General features: G+C 42.3%; 1 protein-coding gene and 1 long non-coding RNA gene across 8 annotated transcripts in view; one reads left to right on the top strand and one right to left on the bottom strand.

Moving 5' to 3' along the window:
• Positions 1-307: 307 nt before the first annotated feature.
• On the top strand, positions 308-26,447 carry LOC147018817 (uncharacterized). The gene is made up of 4 exons (XR_015062544.1): positions 308-539; positions 714-867; positions 14,246-14,305; positions 25,076-26,447. It is a non-coding gene; the product is annotated as an uncharacterized LOC147018817 (long non-coding RNA).
• The window catches only part of KLHL30 (kelch like family member 30), a 56,907-nt gene continuing 38,884 nt past the window's right edge, over positions 8,971-26,993 (bottom strand). For all 7 annotated transcript variants that reach the window (XM_085898862.1, XM_085898863.1, XM_085898864.1 and 4 more), the window contains 2 exons: positions 24,681-24,826; positions 8,971-21,263 (listed from right to left, as the gene is read on the bottom strand). In XM_085898862.1, the coding sequence (XP_085754988.1) occupies positions 21,030-21,263; positions 24,681-24,826 (380 nt within the window). In that variant the 3' untranslated portion in view covers positions 8,971-21,029. The remainder of the gene's footprint in view (positions 21,264-24,680; positions 24,827-26,993) is intronic.

Genomic DNA, 26,993 nt, shown 5'->3' with positions numbered 1-26,993 from the left:
TAAACAAACCGAGGGGCTGCCTGGAGCCCAGGATTTGAGGCGCCCCACTCTAAGCACCCCTCTAGCTCCTAAAGACTCACACTCCGGCAATTTCATTTCCCAATCCCAAGGTATTGCTTGGGGTCTCTGTCTCTCTGCCCCTACGAAGACCATATTTCATACACGCAGCTAGCCATTTAAGCTTGGTACAACCACAGCTTGTTTTGAGCATTCTTTGTAATCACTTTAATCAGCGAAGATTGCCATTGCATCATGTATAAATGGACGCTTACAGTTCTGTTTATCATTTGGTAATACATATGTGTGTGTGTGTGTGTGTGTGTGTGTGTGTGTGTGTGTGTGTGTGTGTGTGTGTGTGTGTGTGTGTGTGTGTGTGTGTGTGTGTGTGTGTGTGTGTGTGTGTGTGTGTGTGTGTGTGTGTGTGTGTGTATATAATAAAGTAAGCCATATCTGTCTGTCTTTGTTGTGTTATAACTTGAGAACAGATTAACAGATTTCAATAAATTCGATGACGGTGGATTCATTTAACTCCCAGGAAGGTATGTGATGAAAAATAAAAATAAAATTTTTTATGGGTACGTGGTGGCACATTCAACTTGCGACGCTGGTTATCCCTGCACTCCCAGAAATCCTTTTTCTTGTTGCCCGAATGATTTAGCCATCACAAGAAAGAATGGTATCTTGCTTATTATATGTTTTTTTTTTTATCACAGCACAGCAACGTTGGGCTTGGAGAAGCCTGGTGTTGTCTTAGCGGTCAAGGTGGCTGGCTTAAGATCTGTGGGTCTTGATTTCAAACCCCTGTCAGCCATTGAATTATCACCAGGTGGAGTCGACTCAGCCTGTCATCCTTCCGAGGTCGGCGAGGTGAGTACCAGTGTCCTGGTAATTGAAGGCACTGCATCAGTGGCACAGCCGCACCCTCAGAAAACGATGGAATCTGCAGCCGCAGGCTGCACACGATAGCTAGCATTGGCCTTGGATGACATCCTTGTAGTTATTACGCACAATGGCAATGATGGACGAATGTTCGATCGGTGATCAAATCAACATTGGCACAATAATGGTCACTGTTGGTCCAACGTCGATATGTCAGCTGGAATGTATTGAAGATAAAATAAAGACGTTGGCGTTTAAGAGTATTGTATCCTCGTCCCTTCCCTTGAAAGAACTTGTTTGTTTGGAGAAATTTATAAAAGCTTTATCGGTGAAAAAAACCCACCCATGTGGGATACAAGTGGAGCTGGCGGTCATAGGTACCTCGACTTTGCCACCTACTCCCCCACCCCTCTCTCACTCCTCTTGCCATGACCAGCGTGTTCACACACGCGCGGACCCCACAACCTGTCGCTTGGAAAGGCGCTTTTAACACGTGCCAGACAGCGCAAAACTTTGTGACGCCCATGCCCCTTCCACCTTCTTCTTCTTCTTTCTCCTCCTTCTCTTCTTCAAAACAACACCTCAACTCACCCCCCCCCCCCAATCGCAATGTGGGTATCGTCATAGACGACTAGTGTGTTCTCCTTGAAAACGCTCTTTGTTCCTTTAATCTATAACCCTGAGTAAACCTATTCTGTACTTTTTTCCCCTCAAATCTTCGCAAACGTTTCTTTATATTAACGTCTTCAATCTTTGCAAGACATTTATAGATACTCGCTCGATTTTGAGGCTTCCCATATATTGTCTTTCCGAGCCGCTATACAGAGCGGAGCAGAGACAATGGTGGTTTGCCTCATATTGAGACTCTCGGGTGCTGGTCCAACGATCTACTTTTACCAATAGGATCTGCAAGGCATGTACAAAAAAAACGAAGGGACATCCGACTTTTGTTCCCCGACCCAAGGACTGTGTGCTTGACAATATAGCGCCATCGGGTGTCAGTGGACCCAAACAGCAGGTTTCCAGATTCAAAACAACCGTGGATCGTAAGGCCACCATAATCGGTGAAAAAATGCGATGAAAAGAACAAAAGAAGAACCCAAGAATGGGTGGTGCATAGCAGACACGTCTTGTTGGTCAGGCTGTAAGCGATGATTGCCGATGTGACTTGTGGTTCTTGGTACCACGACATGAACAAATACTGTGTGTAATCAAGCTCAGAGTTGAGAAAGTACTGTGTTGTAATGAGCCCTTGAACTGTCTCGCTATTAAGACACTTGGATAAATGTGATTATAAAACAATGGTTTTGCAGACAAAACAAAGGTAAACATCCCACCAATGCCACCAACACAACTAAACCCTCACTGCCAAATGAATGCACAATGCTTGCGGTTTAGTACCAAGGCTGTTCCAACAACCCCAACTTTCTCGAGAGCAAGTGATTGGTTCCACAAACACAGATCTTGGAGCAATCCTGCTCACTCAATGCAGAGATTGTCCCAATCTTTTTCTTCTTTCGGATCCAGTACAAGGCTGCTTTGCTCATGGGCTGAGGGCACAGCTGTGTCGAAAAGCGCGATGCCCCCTGCTGGTTAAGGCAAGAATTTGCAATTTGTCCAGGGTGCCAGCAATAAGCTCATGTACTCTTCGCAAAGGACACTGTGGGATCTTTAACGCCCACCAACTAATGCCAGCAGACGGGACGCTCAGTTTAACTTCCATCCGAAGGACGGCACACGCATTGATGAATCACCATTCCTGTGAAACACCGGGATGACAGTTTATAGGTGGGTTGAGATTCAACCCAGCTTAAAAGGTGAGTGTGCGTACCTCGAGGCCATCTTGGCAGCTATATTGTCCCAATGATACCCAACTTCTCCAGATTGTTCCACTGATCCCTAACTTCATGACAATAGGTCTAGATTTTTGAAGCAGATTATTTGTATGTTGAAAAACATACAAATCTTCAAGTTACAATCAGGAAGATAATGTGTTTTTTTCTTACTAATTATGTGTACCTATATATGGAGTGTCTGTGCAAAATATTGAATGATAAAAAAAAATGTTTGCATTTCTTCAACTATTGTATCTCATTCAGAGAATTTTGAACACCCATCGGCATATTATAGTAACGCCTGTTCTGAAAAAGAAGAAAAATATGATAACGATCGGATCTAGTAATTCTATACTTTTGCAATATGCGAGTTTAATTTCCCTTCAAGCTGAATGTCCTTTTTCCTTTGTGTACGTGGGCCGTCCAACTTGGCAGAGAGCTCCCTCAATAAGTGTGCCACCGGTTAGAATGGACATCAAGGCAGCTGGTTTGGAATGACACGCGTGCACGTATGCACACACACATCTCAGAATTCCAAAAAAAACTGCACATTGCAATCAGCAACGAGGTTCATAAGAGAGTTTATAAAAACATGATCACTGAAACAAAACAAAGCAAAAACTTGAAATAAAATCTGATTCTTGTTAAACGTTGAGATTATGGCTAATTTGCGAGACGAGGAGTGTAACGAATAAACATATTCAAAACTAAGCAACAGTGGCCAAACAAAACAAATAAATCCATTGGCAAAAATGTTGGGAATGGGGGGCATGCCATTGCAAGTCCCCACACTTTCCAACTAAAGCAAAGTTGAAAGGTGACAAAAAGTTTTACCACGTGGGGCCCAATATCAAATTTTGAGTTAAAGAAAAATAATCCTCTGTTCTGACCAAGGTGACCCAAAGCCCCCACCCCTTGGAGCATGAATCGGGGGTCAAATCCCCAAAATCGTTACATATTTCATTTGTCTGCCAATATTAATTGCATATACAAAGTTCCATTACCCCACGCACGCAAAACGAAAAGTGAGGTCAAGCAATTGGTTCATGTCCGTCCGTCCGTCCGTCTTATCAGTTTATGATCAAGAAGCAGCTTGTTTAAGTTGAATGTTATATTTTGAACATGAATAGGAAGACAAGTTTGCCATTTTACAGTACTTTGTCTCTGAATTCATCCCAACTGCACATGTGCAGAGAGGAGTGAGATAATATCTTTACTCTGTTTGCCTGCCTGGCCGTCAAACAAAATTGAAAATCATTACAAACAAGAAACTTACTTTTTTTTTTAAGGATGTCAAGATGGACACATACAACAGGCACGAATAACTAATGTGATGTGTTAAATAAGATGACGTAATAGATGACTGCGGAAAATGGCGGTACAACCAGAATTAATTTATTTATACACCTTTTACAATCTTTATTTTACTCAAATTGAATTATACATATACAGTGCTTGAAGATTGCAGAACCTAAATTGCCATCTTCATACTTCCAAGAACCTAGAGTTTTGCAGTACTTAAATTTAAATAAAAGGTTCAAATGGGTGGTGTATGAGGGTGATGTTCAGGACTGCTTCTGGACTACTTTTGTTCAACTTCAGTTGCACTAAACTTTCGCATTTTTAAACGATGGTTAAAATCATTATTGTATTAATATCAAAGTAAAATTGAAGTGACACTGTGTGGGGTATCATGTTATATAAGCAATCTATACTAGTTAAAAAAAAAAAAGTTTTAAAATGTGCCCGTAATTGCATCTTTTGGTATTTGACCTTTTGATCCCACCCCAGGGCCACAGGGGGCAGGGCCAAAAATGATACTGCTCTTGCATAACTACCAAGTTTGGTGAATTTCTGCACAACCGTTTAGGAGGAGATAGCATGACGGACAGACAGACAGACAAAGCCAATTACCATATCCTCGTTTTTTGAAAAAATAGCATGGTTATAAATTAGGAGGAACATTATATATGGGTACTCAAATTATTTTGAGTGCCTTTAAAATCTGACATGGAGTTCAATAAATTGATTAACTACATGTAATTTTCCTGGGAAGACAATGGCAAACCACCCAGTTAAATGCATGCCATGAGGCTGCGTCGGCAGTGCTGAATCGGCCTTTAGGCAAAGCACCAGAATCAGATTTAGGACATGTATTTTCAAGGTCATTCGAAGCTTAATTGTTTGTAAAAATTGGAAATAGTTTAATTGCATTAAAAAAAACAAAAAACTAGAAGGGCACTCTTTCATGCAGCGACGTTGCCAGATGTGTCTCTGCCCACATTATTACATTATTAAACATACTTGGACCAAGTTTGATTTAAATCCCTGAACCCAGATTCAAAATAGTAAATAAATCTTGCTGCCAGACCATGTGTCCGATCAGGTTGATATTGAAAACATATATTCCCCATGAAACTAGATCATAATTGTGAAGTTTCATGTCGATTGATGAAGCGGTTCAAGAGAAACAATTTTTGAAAAGACTTTCGTTCAATCCAATATGGCTGCCAAACCATTAATTATTTCTAATTAATGGTTACAATCTATTAATTATTTGTGAACATCATGGTATCCCCAAGGCTTGGGGACCATGTGGGTGAAGTTTCCCCTTGATCTGTAAAGCCGTCCTGGAAGAGACATACTGTTTTTAAACATACGTTGGTATTAAAGGTTTATTCGTTAAAAAATCATAGCTACCAAATCATGTGACCTATGACGTCATGGGGGAGAACTTTTTGTTCCTCATGGATGGGCGATCATACCTGTAAACGATGCAAGCCTCGATCTGTTCAGCCATTTCGGAGAAGATTTTTAAGTGAAAAAATAAAATATGGCTTCCAAACCATGTGACCGATGACATCATCAATTCCCCCCCCTCACCCCCAGCCCCATAAAATTTAACCCCAGATGACCCTCAAAAATTTTCAAACTGATCGGATAAAGCATTTGATGTATGCAATTACGACGTCATAACGAAGCCACGTATGACATCATCAAAAAAGAAAATCACACTGGTGTCCCATAGGGAGTACTTGACTTGTGCCGAGTTTCAATTTTTCTTTCATGGAGCCATTTTGGAGATAGAGGTCCAAAGTTTTTCCTTTTTCCACCAGGGCTGCCACACCACATGACCTATGACATCACATTTATCATTAAAACATTCTGCATACGTGGTTGAACCTATGGTGAAAATTTCATGTCAATCGGATAAGGGCCCAGTCACACCTTGACATTTTAGCCAACGTATGCCGATTTTTAAAAAAAAATTCTAAAACGCTGGCACACGTTGAATACATTATGGGTAAGTTTTGATAACATTGAGAGCACGCCGAAAAACACTGCCATACGTCGTTGTACGCTGGCTTTAAACGTTGTACTTTTCGGTTGTCCTCAAATTTTTGCATGCTTGAAATTTCATGACGTATGCCGGCGTATGACTCACACGTTCCGCTACGCTGGCCACAAGTTGTATGCACGGTCTGCGATCGTTGACAGACGTCAACACATGCTACTTGTAAGTTAATCATAAGTTGAGACACGCCGAGGTAATGTTTAGCGTACCCGAAACTTATTTCTAACCTATGATTAACGTGTTGTTGGCACGTTACGCGATCAATGCCACACGTCGACAGACGTTACTTTTAAGTTACTCATAGGCTGAAAGACGTCAGTATAATGGATCGTCCTTGCGTCAGCGTCCACGGCCACGGCCAGGACACTTACTTGCAGCATTCTTCAAACTTTTCTTCGGCATGACGAGGATGTTCACACTTCGATGTCTAGCTTGGCTATGATTCCAATTGTCCATCGGCAGCGTCTATTTAAAATAGTCGAGTTTGAGCGTTTTAACACGTTCAGAAGAAACGCTTCAAATTTCCAAACCCCAGCGTCAAAAAACAAAGGCGAGTGACAGCAATTTAAATCGTTCATTGTAAACAATGAAAATAGTTCAGTGGTACCGTTTAAAAGTCGTTGAGTGTAAAAAAAATCCAATTGTTGAGCGCAAGCGTCTACTTTCAATAGTGGAGTTTGAGCGATTTAGCACGTTCAATAGAAACGATTAAAATTTCCGAGCGCCAGCGTCAAAAAACAAAGGCGAGTGACAGCAATTTAAATCGTTCATTGTAAACAATGAAAATAGCTGAGTGGTACCGTTTAAAAGTCGTTGAGTGTAAAAAAAAATCCAATTGTTGAGCGCAAGCGTCTACTTTCAATAGTGGAGATGCAGCCATTTAAATCGTTGAGTGGCAGCCTATGAATAGCAAACCCCACGTCACCGGCAAAGATAAACTGCTACACGATATGGATAAGTTAGGCTATCGTTGGGCATAGTTTGTGAACGCCGGCTACACGATAATTATTCGTTGGTATACCGTATCTATAAGTTATCGAAGCGCTCTATGCACATTATTAGTTCATTGTGCATTTGTCCAACCCGTTATGAATAGACCTAAATCGTAAAAACAAGCCATAGCTCATTGTTGAAAAAGCCCCATAAAAAAATTAGCCGCGAAGAACTTCGAACAATGGTGCAAAGATGTCTCCTACCCGTGGACACGCGGACGCAAGGAGGATCCATCATAACCCACACCCTCCCCCTCACACTCACCTACTACTGCCAGCATGAACAAACTACTACTAATACTAATACCGATACTGATACTGATACTGATACTGCTGACATGGACATCGACTCAAAAAGGACTCGAAAACACTGTTGGGTTCCCCTTTTATGAACACCATTTTTATATACCAATTCCCAAAATCGCTGGGAACACGTCTTTATATGGCAGTTGTAAGTTAGAAACACGTTCATTTACTTTTTTTGTCGACCGGAAGACATCATTGGAATACGTCTACATACGTCAATGTGTGTTGGGACTACGTAAAGAATTGGTTCAAAGCACGTCAAACATAAGTTAGAAATAAGTTTCGCGTAAAAAAGACATTACCGCGACGTGTTTCGACTTATGAGTAGCTTATAAGTGGCCTTTGTGGACGTGTGTAAGCGTCCGCATATGGTGTGTACAACTTATCCCTATCGCATGCGGAACGTGTGTCATACGCCAAGTGCGTCGTAAAATTTTGAACATGTTTAAAATTTGACGTACTCTACTTACTACGACGTATGATAGCGTACTTTAGCGTTCTACTCACGTATACCAAACTTACTCATACCGTATTTGATGTGCCCCAACGTTTTAGACATTTTTCTTAGGTCAGCATAAGCTGGCAAGATCGCCAAGGTGTGACTGCAATGTTGACACTTCCATTTCTACGGCAGTTATGATTCGAATCGTTGTGCGTCAGCCTTTTAATAGGCTACGTCACGACATCGTCGGCGATGCGTGCAACGCGTTATGCCTAAGTTAGACTATCGTTGGGCATAGGTTGTGTAGGCCGACAACAGGTTCAGCATTCGTTGGTATAAGTTATCTATAACACAACGAAACGTTCTGTGTCCGTTACTAATGCGTTATACTTCAGACCAAGTCGCTATGAATACGTCCGAATCTTTAAAAAAAAAACATCAAAAGTTCAACGTAAGCCAGCGTTTTACATAAATTTTAATACGTTGCCATCGCTGGCTAAAACGTCAAGGTGTGACTGGGCCTTAAGCGGTTGCAGAGAAAAAAAGAGAAAGTTAGCATGGACAGACAGATGTATGTACATACGTACAGACAACCCGAAAATATAATGCCTCTGGTGACTTCATCAGCAGAGGTATTAAAAAAACAGTATGTCATTGTCTACCAGTACCTTGGGGAACCCTCTACTTGGGAATAACTTATTAAAAACGAGCAGGGGTTCCCGGCATTGTCCAGTGCTGTACTAACCCTGTTGGCATTTTGAAGAAATCAATTTGTTATTTTTTTCCATTTGGTGTGGGTACCGAAAACACTTCCCTATGATCACTAAGGAATGGGGTTGGGGATCATTTAATATTACCTTTCACATAGCTACGAAGGCTTAGGCATGAGAGAGCGATTAAAAAAGAAAACGAATCCAAATTTTTTTTTTTTTTTTAACCAAGAACACTCCCAGACAACATTCACAGATGAACCTCTGAAAGTTTGATGAAGATCTGTTCAAGCATCTCTGAAAAAAAAAGCGACACACAGACAGACATACAGACAAACGGCTCTCTTATAGTATGGATACCTATAGTAGCTCAGGAGTATAGATATGGCACAGGAGTGATGAACAAAATGGCCTCCCTTCCTGTACCTGTTTTTTTTTTGTTTGTTTTTAAAAAAAATCTACTGTACTGTGTTTACTTCGGTGTGACATGATGATTTCACGAGCTCTTTCTCCCTCATCTTTAATATTCCTATCAGCGAAGTGACGGGTTGTATTTGCTGGACCATAGTTAGGGGTTCACACAATTTTTTTTTAGGTTCTCCAATGAGTACCAGCAGAAATGGTTTGGAACTCACAAAATATTTGTCAGCTTTGAGTGTGCTCGTCTGCTTTCCCAAGTTGCAATCCAATTCTGAAAGCGCTTCTCAGATTTGTATGCTTTCGACTCCTCTGTAAGCAATCTCTCAGAACATGCGTTTCAGCTGAGACACTCGCAAGCCGCTCTTTTTTTTTTTTTTTCATTCCGGTCGATTCTGAACTTCTTCTTAGCTCGCATGTTTTCCTTCGGTCTAATTTTTTTAAAAACTTATTAGTTATAAACTTACAATATCTTTTGAATTATATTGTTATAATTTATAAACTTAATTTTGCACACTTCATTTTTGAAATCACAGTCCTGTATATCAGAATTATCACGGAAGAATCTTGTCTTCACTCACCAAGAAAACCTTCCATCAAAAGCCTCTGTTGTGCTCGTACACTTTTGAGCTTTCTTAGCATCTTTGAAGTACGCATTTAGTTTTCATTAACCACGCATGAGTACCTGCGTACCAGTTATGTGAACCCTAGTCAATACTAATAAATGTCAGTGTGTGTGTGTGTGTGTGTGTGTGTGTGTGTGTGTGTGTGTGTGTGTGTCCTCCATAACTCCAAAACCATATGAAACCTTGGGACCCCAATCTTTGCATGCATACCAAGAGAACTCCAAGGAAGTGCATGCGTGAAAATTGGTTGTTGGAGTTAAACACCCATTTTGAAGATAATTAATGGCCCTATTTAAGGGGTCATCCTTGGTCAGCCCTCTGTCAGGTCAGCTTGCTGCGGTCATAATTGGCCATTTTATTCAGCCGATTCAAATACATCTTCATTTGGAAACACGATTGACTCTCACGGACGAATGAAAGTAGGTTATCGAAATATAATACCCGATTTGAGAATCGGATCTCGTGGACTACATAAGTGTCAATATCTGGAGTAAAATCTGAAAATTTCAACAAATTGGCGATTTTTGTAACTGCGTATTTATTTAAGCATATCATTAAGCTTAATTTTTTTATTTTTGGGACGATTATGTTTAGTGAAGAAAAGATTAAAGAATGTTCAGAAAGTGTAACTTCATTGAGCGCAACGCCGTGCTCTCTAACGGGCTTTTGCAAGCCATGACGGTACAGTCCACAGGGGTCCTTTTTTGGCCATTATGTACAAAGTATGCTTTTTCAAAGTTTTGTGTGATCTGCCTTCATTACAAAAGATTAATATAAATAAACTAATGGTTGCTGCAATATATTAATAGTGAGCAGTGGCTAAAAATGAAGAGGTATGTCGGCAGCACACACGCTTGTGATACGAATGGGTGCAAATGACTCTCCGTGGGGTGTGTGTGTGTGTGTGTGTGTGTGTGTGTGTGTGTGTGTGTGTGTGTGTGTGTGTGTGTGTGCCTGCATGCTTAGTTACGTGTGTGGGGTGAATGGGCGTGTGGTCTGAACTCAAAATCTCGCATCCATGTCCGTGGTGTGTGGCACTGTGAAGGAGGTTATGCAGCCGTCTCGTGAACTATGTGCTTCTGCACATGGGGAGCAGATATGCTGCAGCGCCAAAGCCACATGGGGAGAGGATGTGCTGCAGCATCGAAGCCACATGGGATGTGCCACCATGCAGTGTGGGTGTGAGGGAAATCTGTGCATATGAGTGAGTGAAAGGACAAGTATATCACTGTTGCATGTGCACGGTTAACATGGACTGTGAGGGGGTTGGAAGAATGTGTATTGGAGGGGGGGGGGGCACGTATTCAGGCCAACCTTTGCCAGGTACATAGCATGGGTTTTAATTTTCAAATGCTCCTGCCTGGTTTTATAGAGAACCCGGTGGTTAAAAAGAAAACGTTGCCGTAAGGGCACGTTTTATCGCCCTGGTAACGTCCAGTTATGCTGCCTTTCATCTCCCTCCCTTTACGCTGCCTGCCTTTCCCTCACACTGCCTTCCCCTCCACTCACGCTGCCTTCCTCTCCCCTCACGCTGCCTTCCTCTCCCCTCACGCTGCCTTTCCCTCCCCTCACGCTGCTTTCCCTTCCCCTTCCCTCATGGTTACCTCCTCCAAAAGCCATTCAACCCCCACGGACATCTCTGAGCAGTGTCCGGGCGTTGTTTAGTGTGACACATTTGAACGTGTAGTTTTAACATACCCAATTTTGTTCAACCCTGTACTACTGCCGGCAGAAGGGGACTATTCTCCCTACCCCTCTGCTTTCCCTCAAGTCCCCCAATCAAACACATGTCCAGAATACCCCCTCCCACTACCACCACCCCCTCTTTCCCATCCTCCTCGTTCTCTTCCCCCTTTCGGTGTGTACAGCGACAGGTGGTGAGAGGCCTCACTCTTCCCCTCTCCTCCTTCCTAGCTCCCACCCCCCTAGCTTCCTCATCCCTTCTTGCCCCCACCCCAGTCTTAATATGCCTGTCAACGAAGCGACGGGTTGTATAATAAAAAATGACAGTGTGTCAGTAAGTGTGTGCATCTCCTCCATAACTCCAAAACCATAAAACCTAGTGGCCCCAAACTTTGCATGCATACTAAAGGAACTCCTAAGGGAGTGCATGAATGAAAATTGGGTGTTTGGGTTAATTTAAACATCCCTTTTTAAGATAACTAATGGCCTTATTTAATTATCCTTCATCAATGCTCATCCTTGGTCACCTCGCTGGGGCCCTAATTCATCATTTTGTTGGCCTGCTCAACAATGCCTTGACCTGGAACAGGCTGCAATGGTTTCTTAATGATAAAACGCTCAAAAACGTTATTTTGCACTTTCCTCACTCATATCATCAAATGCTTCATCTTCATATCTTCGAATCGTTTTCAACACCCGGAGATGCCAGGGTCAGTGGCTTTATTTCATTTCCGCATATACGATAACCTCCAGAATCTCTTAACCTTAACCTTTTCATGTAATCTGCTTTCATTACCCACCTGGCACTTTGACATAGATACATATTTTTTAAAAAAACAAAAAAAAGTGTACACATCTCACATTGATCAACTGTGTTGAGCCTGTGGTGCCTCGCCCACTGAAAATGTTATGCAATTTCATTTTTAGATGACATCGCTTTGTTTAACCATTTTGTGCTATCTGCTTTCATTATCCACCCATCACTTCGACATCTATACATGTAATAAAATTAAAAATTGTTGTTTTAACATGTTCCTCACCATGTTGTTTTGAGCTGTGAAAAGCGTAGACTGACATTTTGTGTTCTCTGTGGCTTGACATATTTTTCAATTGAATTTTGCAAATATTTCATTTGAATTCCACATTTAAAAGAACTATATTTAAGGCCCAGTCACACCTTGACGTTTTAGCCAGCTTATGCCGATTTTTAGAAAATTTGTCTAAAACGCTGGTACACGTCGAATACGTTATGGGTAAGTTTTGATAACATTAAGAGCACGCTGAAAAACACTGCCATACGTCGTAGTATGCTGGCTTTAAACGTTGCACTTTTCGGTTGTCCTCAAATTTTCCATGCTTGAAATTTTACGACTTATGCCAGCGTATGACTCATACGTTCCGCATAACGCTGGCCATAAGTTGTAAGCACGTCATGCGATCGTTGACACATGTTACTTGTAAGTTACTCATAAGTCGAAACACGTCGAGGTAATGTTTAGCGTACCCGAAACTTATTTCTAACCTATGAGTAACGTGTTGTACTCACGTTACGCGATCGGTGACACACATCGACACACGTTACTTGAAAGGTACTCATAAGTCGAAACACATCAAGGTAATGGTTAGCGTCAGTGTTCCAGACTTCCTGGTTTTATTATTATTATTATTTTTTTCTTCCTTCCTTCGGTATGATGGTGATTTTGACACTTCGATTTCTAGTGCGGTTATAAAATAATATAATTAATAGGCTGCCGCTCAACGATTTAAATCATAACCGCATTGCACACTGAACACCGTCATACCGAAGAAAAAAAAAAAAAACCGGGAGTCTGGAACACTGACGCGAACCATTACCTTGACGTGTTTCGACTTATGAGTACCTTACAAGTAACGTGTGTCGATGTGTGTCAACGATCGCATATCGTGCGTACAACTTATTCCCATCGCATGCGGAGCATGTGTCATACGGCAAGTATGTCGTAAAATTTTCAACATGTTTAAAATTACAAGACGTACTCCACTTAATACGACGTATGATAGCGTACTTTAGCGTTCTATTCACGCATACCAAACTTACCCATACCGTATTCGACGTGCGCCAGCGTTTTAGACGCATTTTTCAGAGGTCGGCATATGCTGGCAAGATTGCCAAGGTGTGACTGCGATGTTGACACTTCCATTTCTCCAGCAGTTATGATTTAAATCGTTGCGCGGCAGCCTTTTCATAACCTACGCCACGTCATCGTCGGCGATGCATGCAGCGCGCTATGCCTAAGTTAGACTATCGTTGGGCATAGGTTGTGAAGGCTGACAACAGGTTCAGCATTCGTTAGTATAAGTTATCTATAACACAACGAAACGTTCAAAGTCCGTTCCTAATACGTTGTGCATAAGACCAAGTCGTTATGAATACGTCCGAATCTTTTAAAAAAAACATCAAAAGTTCAACGTAAGCCAGCGTTTTACATACATTTTAATACGTTGCCATTGCTGGCTAAAACGTCAAGGTGTGACTGGGCGTTTAAAGGTAAGCCTTTCTGGTTCTCCTTTTCATGGACTTTATCCATGCGTAACTTCGTACAGAGCTTGAAACAGGCCGCATAGGAGTGTAGGCTACTCACCCAGGGATTTAACAAGCTTCGCGGGAGACCAACCATGACCTTTTGAATGTGAAAAAAAAAATTTAACTGACACTTTAATGGAGTCGAGTATGCCTGGAACGTATGACGTCAAGAATTGCTGCTCGGGTACCACATTACTTTGGTATGGCCAGGATGGAGGTACAGGCATACAGTAGGTTTTAAGTTTTAACCTCAGCAGCACACGAGCAATCACATTTTCCTTTGTCCTCATGACTGTTTCTAAAGCAATTGGTTATTTTATATGAATTGGGTGTGATTTAGGAAGGTCATTTGCTTCCTCTGAGTTTCAAAGGAAAAAAAATTGATAACATCTGATTTCCGAGCCTTTTGACGTATTAACATGTTTTCTAAATTACAGAGCCGGACCAATCTATGGGAGAGGTCCACGGGGCTCACTGCGCGCAACCAATCATGTCAGGTAAGAGAACACAAACGCCTCAGAGCATCTCCCAATGAGAATGGCTCATTTGTAAATTTGCGGGCAGGGGTTAATAAAAGGCCGGTGATAATTCGACTCTGGATACAAAAAAAAATGCTCAGAGGGTTTAGTTGCCTGTGATTATGCAGCTGAAGCTATCTCCATGACAAAAGCTGCAGGACGTCTTGAGAAAAAAGAAATGTATGACGTATTTTTTTATGTCTCTGAAAGATTTCCACCTGACGGCCAGGGTCAGTTTTTAATCCACCAACCTTAAAATCTGGTTTCCTTGTTGTTTAATAGGCAAAATTTAAAATACCAGGAGATAACTGACTCTCAACTGATTAATTATCACACAGCTTATTCTCGTTGAGGTCAATAATAAAGCTTCAACAGCTATCAACACATGTGATTCCAGGGATCATGCATCTCATTTTCCTTTATATTTTGACTTGGATATCCACACCATCATCATAAATATTCGTCAGCCAGCTGTACAAATTAAAAATAAGCATCGGTTGTAACCGAGTCAGAGATATAGAGACCACGCCAACAACATTTGGCTGTCTGTGTTTTGAAGAAGAGGGTTTAGTATGCCCTGCTCATCCATGAAAAGGAGAGCCCTTTTAAAGATGAGCTTCACAATGGGAACCTTTGATAATATTGAGTGCAACCCTTCCTCGACAACAGCTCAAGGGTGTTTTCATGACACTGGTATCAGTATTTTCCAGTTTGCCACTAACACATGCTGTGGTGCCTGTATGGATCTCATTCGTATTCCCCTTGACTAACTCCAAGAAACCTGACCTCCCAGATAGCTACAGTATCAATCCCCAATTGCCTGAAAAGGAGAGGAGCTGACCATATGACAGACCAATATGACAGACTTCCAAAGTCATCTGAAAGGGGCCTGAGGCTCAAGAAGAATGCTCAACTGACAAAGCTATTCCTTAAAAATGATCATTAGAAGGACGATTGCATTGGCTGGGCTGCCTTTCACACTTCACAACAACCCAAACCTGAAGATCCAGCTGCACTGAAGACTCTTCTGCCTCTTTTTTTTTTAACGAAAAGGCTGTAGCACTGTCCATGATGAAGTATGGAATGGATCGTCTAAAGTGAAACACTAATCACCTTAATCCTGGACAGATCCTGGTGACAGTAGTTGACGAGCTACTATTTGCCCTTGAGAAAGTATATCTAGTGGAACTGGCTACTGACTCATGAAGAACAGGTATACATTGTCATGTGAGATGACCTCCATATTGAAATGGCTCTTTGAAATACTATTGGTGATTTTTTTCAGTCATCTAGCTGGATGACAGCCTTTTGCAAGACCAGTGTGGAGTGTGGCATCCACTGACATTGCAGACTTTTTCCTGAAGGCCTCCAATCATACAAAGACGACACACATCCATTAGGTCGCTGCCGAGCTCTGTATAATCTTCAGTGAGATGCGTGTCAGCTCATGTTGGATTCTCACAACGGCAATTCCTTTGAGTCCTGGAAAAAGGAAATGGTTCAAAAGAGTCCAACGATCCAATAGTGGGACATTCAGATTAAGTTTGAAACGACCATCTTCATCTTTGTTTGGGCTCATTGGTGGTGTAATTGACCACTTTATGCCAAAAAATTGGAGTCTCTGATACCATGGTGCTTTACTTTGGATCACAGTAATTAGGCCTGCTGGATTGACATCCACATCTGCAACATGAACTCCTTTCCCGGTGACATTAAAGAAGAGTTTTACAAGTTCTGGATGCTTTGCAAAACTCAGAAATGTAGATGCCTCGAAGCAAGGCACACATGCACCACTCTCTGTAACTGCGACATCAGAGTGAGCTGAATTAACAGGAGGTCTTCCATAACATATCTTTGATATTATTTGTGACTACATCTAGTTACCAAGATACAGCAACAAATTAAAGCATATTATGTTTTATGTATTCGTCTTTGTTCTTTAAGTCTATTTTGTGTTGCGCTATATCTCTTTTGATCAATAGTTGAAACTGGCTCGGTATAATCACATCTCCAAGCTAGCCTCCAAAGCCAGTCACCTATTGGGCAAAGTCCCTCCTTGGCACACCTGAGCTCCTGACCACGTACAAAGCTTTCATCCGCAGCCTGATGGAGTACCGCTCTCCCCTTTGAGCTGGTGCTCCCACCTCTCACCTTTATCAGCTTCACACTGTGGAAACCAAGGCATTTATGATCATTGGTATCTCTCCTGTGATGAGGCTGAGTCTTTGGGTCTCTCACTCTCTCACCGCAGGCAGGTCGGTGGTCTTTCTGTCTTCTACTGTCTCCTCTCAGGCCTCTCTCTGTTCTGTTTGCTATCTGTCCCGCCCATATTTATGCAGGGTGCTCAAGGTCCGCTCGCAAATCCCCTTCTGGTAAACCTCCCAAAATCAAGAATCACTGCTCACCTTCATTCTTTCATTCCTCTTTTTTCCCCACCTTTGGAACAAGCTCCCACACACTATTCAATCCCACTCTTCCCTCCAGGTCTTCAAAATAGCTGTTCACCACCATCTCTTATCTTTCCCCACCCAAAACCATGATCTTTTCTACCCCCGTTAATCTAGCCCAAACCACCTCCTTCATATTCCCTGCTTTCTTTCCTAAAAGTCCCTGTAGTGTCCATCTTGTTTACCCCATGTACCCTGCCCCATCCCTCTCCCTTCCACAGATCTTCTCATGTGTCTATTCTCCACCGTTTTGTGCTTCCCTCTCCCGTCCCTCTTGTCTCCTGCTCCCCTTGTTATACATTCAAATATATAAACATAGTATTAGTCTATCTGTGTGGTGTATAATGCCCCTTTTATGGGCTTACATTCAGTGGGCTTCACATGGATCTGCAAAATATGCTGTCTTCACTAGAATATGACAAGGTATATATTAAAAAAAAAAAAAAAAAAAATCAACATATATAGTTTAGTCAATAAAAAATATTTTTAAACAGGTTTTTGAACATACAAACTCATAGTATAATCTTCTATGGGGTTTTCTTTAGCCTTGTAGTCCGACAAATTGGTGGCACTTCTGATATTAGTCCAGGAGCAAGGACCTGAAAAAAATGAAATCTTTCAACACTCCCTACAGAAAAGGTTTCACTTGACAGGGTGGTAGAATAGACCCTATAGAACACCTCAAGGTAGTATGTGGTTTCAAATTGTGGTATCATTAAAATTCTACAGGCCATTATACATACCAAGGGTACTTACCAAGAGGGTCACTGTGGGCTAGCAAGATTTAGGGGAGGGGTAACGTAAACGTGAATATCTTTGTCGAGACTCAACCAATTTTCAATATTGGGGAATCATTGGCTTCGTATTATAATTCTCTTTCAGAATATGTACAGAAATGTCGATATTCATTCAACTATACAACCATAAAAGGTAAAAATCACAAACAAATCAAACATTATGAGCTTTTTTTTATATTTTAGGCATCTTTTAGAGCATACTAAGTTGTCAAGTCAAACAATTGAATTTTTCACAGGTTCATGCTGCTGGACTAAAAAATGCTGTGTTAGTCTATTTTTTATGAAATTCTTATGACTAGATAATTACAAAAATAAAGTTTAAAAATGTCATGTTAATAATGATGGTAAAAGAGGCTGTGGGTTACCATAGTTGCTTTTCTGTGTCATTCCAGATTGAACATCTGAAAGAATCCTACTAACCAACTGAAGCAATGGCCAGTTCAGAGAGTCAGGCAGTAGTGCAATTTTTACCTGTAAAGAGACAGAAGTTGACCAACTTTCACAAGTGCATAATTTGTCAGATGGACTCAAACGAGACACTGAGGAAAGCCTGAGATACCTCCATACAGACACTTGTTGCAGCACTGGAACTCCGACGAGATGAAGCATACGAACGTTTAAAATCAGATTTTGACAGTTTGGCAACCGCGGATGTTAAATGGCACTCAAATTGCTACGAAAAATGAACAAGCAAAGAAAACCTGCGTTACATGCAGAGGAGAAGATCTGCATTCTCACCGACACCAGCAGGAGGATCTAAGATTGGCACACAATCTGAAACAAGTTTGACGGAGACCTCCAAGGTATCCAGGTCCCAGTCAACGTCCACTGACTGGACTATGTGCCTCTTCTGCAAGAAGAAAACACACAGAAGGGTAAAGGAGATGACCATGGTCAGAACTTTCCAAGCCTGTGAAACTATTGTGCAAGCAGCGACCGCAAAGGGCGATGAGGACATGTTACGGACTACTGGTGCTCTCAGTAACGATCTAGTGGCAGCAGAAGCTAGATACCACAGAGCTTGCCATGCCTCATACATCAGCAAAGCTAATCTGCAGTATGCTTGCTTCCATGAAGGGAGACAAGAAACTTGTTACGAGACGGCATTCAAGCAATTGGCTGAAGATATCTCTGCTGACCTAAATGGTGGGAAGGCCTTTGATATGACAATTCTTCTGGACAGATACAATCATTTTCTGCGTGGACAGGGAGTGGCAGTCAACAGCTACACTACCCAGCGACTCAAACTTTGACTAAAGAAACACTTTGGAGATGACATTGTCTTCCATAGGCCATATTATCTTACTAAGTCCGAGCATTTGTACTCAAGCTCCATATCCCTTCAAGATGTCATCAACTCTGCCTATCAGTGCAACACCGCAACAGCCACGGGTGTACCAAGAAAACAGCCCACAACAGCAATGGATGATTGCGACAGGGTGAGTCTGCTGTACCGCACTGTGAAACTCATCAAGTCGGAGATTAATGAATGCCAAGGCATATCAGTCCGACCACCTAATATCATGGATCTAACCCTGACAAAATCCAAATCTGTGATACCAGACAGTCTTTACTGGCTACGACGCTGGGTTATTGCCAAACCAGAAAAGGAAGATGAAGATGAGTTTTCAGCACCAGAATGTAGCAACTAATCAGATGAAAGACGTGTTTTGATGCTTGCTCAGGATGTTGTACACTGTGCGACTCATGCTGGAACTAACATGCCCAAGCATGTGACCCTGGGAATTGCAGTTCGCCATATGACGAGGTCAAAACAGCTCATTACCATGCTGAGCAGAATGGGCCACTGTGACTCCTACGATGATGTTGAGGCAACCGACACAAGCCTTGCACAGGAGATCCTAGCCAAGAGCGACATCTTTGGTACGGTATTGCCATTAAACATCTCCCCAGGCGTCTTTGTCCAGGTGGCAGCAGACAATAATGACATGACTGAAGAGACTCTTGATGGAAAGAGGACAACTCATGCCACTAGAGTAGTCCTCTATCAACGAGGGCACTTTGGTCCAGTCCCCGAGCCGAGGGTCTATTCAGCCCAGACAAAAAAGGAAACGGACACTTGAATCCACTGGGATGTGCCAATCCATCAGAGAGTACAGTGCATACGGAAAGCGGCCTGCTGTTACCAGTTTCTCCGGGAAGATACAATCTGAGTGGTTCAAATGCTCTGAAAGCTTGCATTCGGCAGCCTGTAAGATGGATCTTGCTTGGGCATTGATAAGGATGACATCAATGAAGCTGTTTGAGGTGGAGCTCTTCGCCACAGAAAAACAAAAAGTACCCAGCTGGAGTGGCTTCAATGCTGTGGTACACTCCTGTGTTCCCGTTGGCACAAACATCGGCTACTGCCCTATGATCGATGGTTCCCCTACAGAGTTCAGCACCGTCTACACAGTTATGAAGAATGTGCAGTCCATGATGGCAAGCCTTGGCCAGAATGACAGTGTTATTACATTTGACCTTGCTATATATGTGAAGGCCAAAGAGATTCAGTGGTGCCTACAAGAAGAGTTTGAAGACATGGTGATAAGCATAGGAGGCTTCCACATTGCAACGAATTATCTGGCTGTGCTGGGTAAAAAGTACCAGATGTCAGGCATCAAGGATCTTCTGATAGAATCTGGCATGTATGGCAGTTCGACAACCCCGACCCTCCTGAAAGGGAAGTCTTACAATCGTGGAGTGAGAGCCCACAAGATAGTCATGGAAGCCATGTTTCGTCTGCAGTGGCGTGCCTTCGTGAAGTGGCACTCTAGGCAGGAGGGCAGTGATGTAGATAAAGATGCTGTGATGGAGCAAGTAACAGCATGCCAACGAGCTCTGGAAGAAGAAAAAGATGTCCAGAACACCATGTTGAGGACTGTACAGAACACCATTTGGTGATGCCATGGCAAAGGCCATTTTCAAATAACTGTACATACTCTGATAGAGAATTATAATAGGAAGCCAATGATACCTCAATATTGAAAATTGGTTGAGTCCAGACAAAGATATTCACATTTACGTTACCCCTCCCCCTAAATTTTGCTAGCCCACAGTGACCCTCTTGGTAAGTACCCTTGGTATGTATAATGGCCTGTATAATTTTAATGATACCACAATTTGAAACCACACTACCTGGTGGTGTTCTCTAGGGTCTATTCTACCACCCTGTCAAGTCAAACCTTTTCTGTAAGGGGCGTTGAACAAATTTCCTTATTTGGCCTCATATGAGAAATGGCTGCTGGACTATATCACTTATGCCCCGAAGGTGAGTATGCCAAATTTCATCCTTCGTTCCAGTTGGTTATGACCATTTCAATATTTCGTCTTTGGCCACTAAATGTTAATCAAAAAGGCAAATCAATGAAAAGCAAATCAGCAGATGTTAAATATGCAAACAAAACACGTAAAAAGAAACTTGAGTTGCTACCAGGGATACACAAATCCCTGGCAATATCAAAACAGTTCCGTCCATTTGCCTGCATCCAAGTATACTGCACATGAGTCATGATAGAACCAAGTCCGAGGCAAAGGTCCCAGCATAGTCCAAGTGTCTTTGGCACAATCGTATGCCTCCATCGCGACTTGATAATGCCCTTCTAGTCCTTGCCAGTAGCCGCCAGTCACAAATATGCGGCGTCCCAGCACTGCCATCCCGCCATTCTCATGTAGCTTGTGTAGCAGCTGCACCTGGAGTGATGAATATGACTCAGTATGATTTAGAGTTAGCTCTGCTCTATTTTTGATCTTTAATTTTACCTCTAGGATTATGGAACTAAAATTTTATGTTTTTGCAGTTGCATGGCGAACCCAACGCTTGAAAGAAATAATGGCATACTAGCCTCTGTGAAAGCTCGTGTCATTCTGCGTCAGCAGCCAAGTTAAACAGTGGATTTTATCAAATGAAAGTCGATAAGAAAGTCGAAATATGAACCCTTGTGAAAAGAGAGGTGCAGCAAATATTTTGAGCATGAGCCCTTTAGAGAAAAAACAAGAGTGCCGTAACAAAAAGGGGCCTTCTTTTGCTCTAACGAAGGGCTAATGCTCAAAAAGTCAGCTGTATATCACTTCCCTGGGCAGTTAACCATACTTTTATTGGCTTTCCATTGATAAGATCCATTGTATAAACCGATAAACAAAATGTACTTATGTGTACACAAGAGCTGCATTGCCAAAAACAGGAAGGGCACAAGAAAACGAAAAATTAATTAAAAAAATTAAAAATTAATTTTGCATCGCTCTGTTAAGCGGTATAACTCATGAAGTATGAAGTTTCGCATCGATCTTAAAGAGCAGGTTTTGGGTCGCTGATGACTTCACGTGATTCGAAGGTTGTAAGCACATTAATAATCGTTGGGCAATTATTTTCTTACATTTGAAACTCAAAATATGCTAAAATTAACTTTTAAGTCAAAACTTTTGTCAGTGATAGAAAAACAAACAGTCGGGAAGTTACCGAAGATGCTATGACGTCACGTTCTCCGAAAACTTCGTGAACATTCGGAAACAGCGTGTGAACAATGGCAAGATGCGAATCAGAGAGTAATTTCAGTGGCGATGAAATTGAGTGTTTTCATTCCGATATCGCCGAGGACGAGTCAGAGGATGATGGGAATTTATACTATAGAGTTTCTGGCCCTGAGCGATATAAATTTGAGCCACTTGCAAGTGCAAGAAAACGGCCTATTTCGTGTACAAGTGGCAGGACTGACTGCCAGCTTAGGGAGGACGGAAACCTCCCGTGGAGCAGAAGGACGAAAGCACACTTGATCTTGATTTTCAGTACGAATACAGACCATGAAAGCGTGGCCTCATGATCCTTTTGACTTTTTGGATTTTCAGCAAGAGGTGTCAGAAAAGTTACCACAGAGATAACTGGCTTGTGGTGGCCAGCATCAATAGCGACGTTGCTTTTTGATCCTTCGATGTTGGCTCTTCCTATCATTGCGAAGCAGAATTCGCCAAGCGTTGGATTGTTCACCACGAACAGGGAACGTGAGCTCGCAAGAATAAGGTAAGTTTGGTGCAATTTGAGCTTTTATTCGTCGAGTTATGAATGTTTCAAGTTGAGGGCGCCTGGCACGTATGGCCGCGGGTGCCTTGGCTAGATCTAGGCCGCGGCGCTTTTTCCACAAAGACGAGGTTTAAACATCATTTTTCATCCCAATAAAGGTTATCATCACATGCCTGACTTCTTCAGCTGTCGGATTATGTAAAGATTGTTCGTGGATGGCTGAATATTACGGTTTTATGACTTTGACAAAATAATTTTAAATAATGCCATGAATTCCTGTGGTCAATTGAGATTTTTGCTTTGAATGACGTTGCAGGTTCGTTTTAAAGTCAATTCAAATTCTGTTTTTGCAGTCGCTTAGGATGCTTAACACTCGGTAGTTGTGAAGTTTGTAAAATTCAGATATTTTATAAGGTTTATGTTTGATGGCGCGCAGGGCCTCGGGCGCCTTGACTAGATGTTAGGCCGCAGCGCTTTTTTCACAAAGATATTGCTTAAAAGTTTAAAAGGCAGGGAAAATTCGCCCGTTTTGTTTGTACAAATCTTATCCACTGCCAGCGAATGTTTGATTCCTTCAGAAATCGGTGGGAGCGATTACCCGTTTTCCAGCGATTTTCGCAAAACATGACGACACACGTACGAGGCATGATGTGCAAATGAGGTGCCACGAGGCGGAGTGATGTAAGGGACACATCGGCCATTTTGGAGTTAATGCCATATAGCACTATTTTAACCCTTATCCTATCATCCGAGCCTATCATCATCATATCATTAAAAAATGTCGCTTACATCACTCCTCCTCACAGGGCCTCAAATATCCAAATAACTTTGTTCTGCAATAATTCAAAACAAAAAAGGATAATATAGACAGTTGCAAGCTCAAAAAAGCGAAAGAACGGCCCGTTCAACTGGACACTTCTTCAATGAAAGAGTGAGCTTCCGCTTTGTTTTGGAGAACGTGACGTCACCATCCATATATGGCACGCGGCTGTTTTTTTCAACAGCCTCGAGAAATAACTTCGGAGTTAAATTTCATTAATTTTCCCAATAGTTAGGCAACCACAATAGTTTGCATCGAACTATTTAATGCACATATAATCATATTGATAAATTTTCAGAACAAGTTTGGTGACCCGCAACCTGCTCTTTAATTTGTTAATATTTTTTTCCCTTTATTTTAAATCCAAAATAGCGACCAAACCACATGACCGATGATGTCACAAATTTAATTCTTCACTCACATTAGGTCAGAGATCAGATGTATGAAGTTTCAGATTTTTCAGAGAAGGAATTCGATTCAACCAATTGTGGCTGGAATACCACTTCACCATTGACGTCATCGTTATCACCCGATACTTTAATTATTTTTTGTTCAGCAATTTTGAAGAAAAGGATGTCAAAAAGTTTCCCTTTAATCCAATATGACTGTGATACCATGGGACCAATGAGATCAGAGTTATCAATAAAACATTCTCCATGGGGAGTCCCTCCTATGTTTAAAGTTTTGCATTGATTGGACAAGCAGTTGCAGAGAGAAAAAAACTAAAAGCAAACACACACACACACACACACACACACACACACACACACACACACACACACACACACACACACACACACAATAATAGTCTCAAAACAAATAAGGTTACAATTTAGGATGATGACGTGGTCGGAAAAAAAAAAAAACAACAAAAAAAAACAGGTGAGTGTACTAATTGATTTATAATCACAATACGAGCATTCACTACTTGATCTATGGATGGCAAGTTCCACAACAGCATTCAACATATATTAAAACATATGAATCAAGGCAAATGGGAAAGCAAATGATGATGTAATTGTAGCCAATGGTTGCAAATATTCAGCCTTTCGACATGCCTGACACTTTAATGTATGTAGGACAACATCGGATGTCCAAGTTACCAGTGATTGTTGAATGAAAGCATAACTAATGCGAGTTAAGCAAGCTTAGGAACTTCCCATGCTTAATAAAGCAAATATTGGTGATATGCCACACAAGTCTGGAGTTGTAAGGACTTGGATTCAAGAACCAAATTGGGAAGAACAGGATAAAAGATCCTATTTCTACTCACTTTTTGCCACATGTTCACATCCGGATCATATGCATACACCTTCTTTGTGTTGTCCGCAATGAGATAGATAAGACCGTGCTGGCTAGCCGACTGAGGAGATGACAGGTATCGAGGCAGGAAGGGTGACGATATCACAGCCCAGAAGTCTGCTCAAAAGTTAAAGTTAGCCACAACCAAATAATCTCTTCAATGCATGAAAACTATTCTGTTATGTACACGTACGTACACACACACACCTGATATTCGTATACAGTCACAAAAATGTACCCAATTTGAAGAATTTATTTAAAATAAAAAATTTTTTATACGTACAAATGTCAAATGTAGTGAATTCGGTAGAGTAAGCATTCAAATTGCTTGTAGCAAATTAACTTTTCACTTTTTTTGTTTTTCAGGTAACCCACGATGCAACTAACAACTGAGGAGTGAATCATAAATGTTGAGAAAAATGTAGAGCTGAAATCAGTGATGGGGTGCAGGGTGCATTCAGAAGACAATTACCTCAACATAATGCACCGACCTCAAAGACTTTATATCATATATTTCAAAGTGGAGAGGAATGGGCTCTCTAAAGAACAATAATCCAGGACAGTCTGGATATCTGAGGAATATTCAAACTCCAGAGCCGTAAACATAATTAGCAAAGTGATTGCGTGTAGACCGAGAAAATCAACAAGGCACACTTCACATGAAATCGGAATGTCTCAAAGCAGTTATTAGAGTGTTAAAGTATGAGCTGAAGGCTTTCCATTATAAAATGCAATTGACGCAGCAGTTAACCACAGATGACGAGCGTTGATGTGAATAATTTTGCGTGCAATTCAGTGGGATTATTGATCAAGCAGGACTCAACATGGTCGACAAGATTTCCAGCGACCAATGTCAAGTTCACTTGAATGGTATGGGAGGTCAGGGGGGTCAGGTATGGGAGCATGTGCCAGAACAGCGCGTCGCTGCGTCCACTTTCCGCCGGTACTCCAGGGGCCTCCGTGTGGCCATCCCCCAGGCAGATGCCAGGCCCATCCCCATCTCCTTGAGATGATGGTCAACCTGCTGCAACCATGAGGCACGTGGTCGGCCCACTGGCCTCCTCCACTCATGAGACTCCCTCGCTGAGAGAATCTGGTGAGCAGGATCAGCGTCAGGAAAACGAGCCACATGTCCATACAGCCGCAGCTGACGCTCACGGACTATGCAGGTAACAAATCTCATCCGAGTCTCTCTCAGCAACCGCTCGTTGGACACAAAATCCGACCAGCGATAGCCAAGGATTCTCCGAAGAGACCTGGTACCAAAGGAATTAAGTCTCCGTCTCAGATCCTTGGTCAAAGTCCAAGTCTCGCACCCATAGAGCAAGACTGGAAGTACCAAGGACCTGAAGACTCGGACTTTCGTCCTCCCGCACAGGTACCGGCAGCGCCACACCCCATGATCCAGTGAATCCATGACTCCCCAGGCCCGACCCAGACGTCTATTGACCTCCGGCTCACAACCTGCGGAGACATGAATATCACTGCCAAGGTAAGTGAATCTATCCACGACCTCAACATCCTCACCACAAACAGACACAGACAGGACAGCAGCATCCAAGATGTCACCGAAAGCCTGGATCTTTGTTTTGACCCAAGAAATCCGTAATCCCAACGGCTCCGACTCCTCATTCAGCACCTCGAGGGCCCCCAAGAGGATGTCTAAAGTCTCCGCAAAGATGACTGCATCATCTGCAAAATCAAGGTCCGAGATCTTGACATTGCCAAACGATGCACCGCAACTTGATCTCTCCGACATCCTCCCAAAAATCCAGTCCATACAAGTGTTGAAAAGTGTGGGGGCAAGTACACATCCCTGACGAACTCCAGTAACAACTGGAAATAAGTCAGAGGCGGTACCACCACACTTCACAGCACTCTCAGTACCAGAGTAGAGTTCAGACATCAGATCGATCAGTTTCGGTGGCACCCCACGAAGACCAAGAATCCTCCAGAGGACATCCCGATTCACTGAATCGAACGCTTTACAGAGATCAACATAGGCTGCAAGCAGCCCCTGCCGAAACTCTCGTCTGCGTTCAGTGAGGACACGAAGAGCAAGGATACGGTCAATCGTTGACCTCTTTGGTGTAAAGCCTGACTGCTCTGGACGCTGGTGCTCAAGCAGATGGTGGCGAACCCTATCAAGAATTATCCGAGCAAAGACCTTGCCCGGCACTGAGAGCAGCGTCACCCCTCGGTAGTTGTTGCAGTCTTGGCGATCACCCTTCCCTTTCCAGAGAGGGACAACAAGGCCCCTCTTCCAGTCAGTTGGGATGATGCC

Source organism: Eptatretus burgeri, chromosome 10 (assembly GCF_056783735.1).
Source record: "Eptatretus burgeri isolate ZD-2024b chromosome 10, Ebu_testis_v1, whole genome shotgun sequence".
Lineage (NCBI taxonomy): Eukaryota > Metazoa > Chordata > Myxini > Myxiniformes > Myxinidae > Eptatretus > Eptatretus burgeri.
This window is presented reverse-complemented; position numbering and strand designations above follow the sequence as displayed.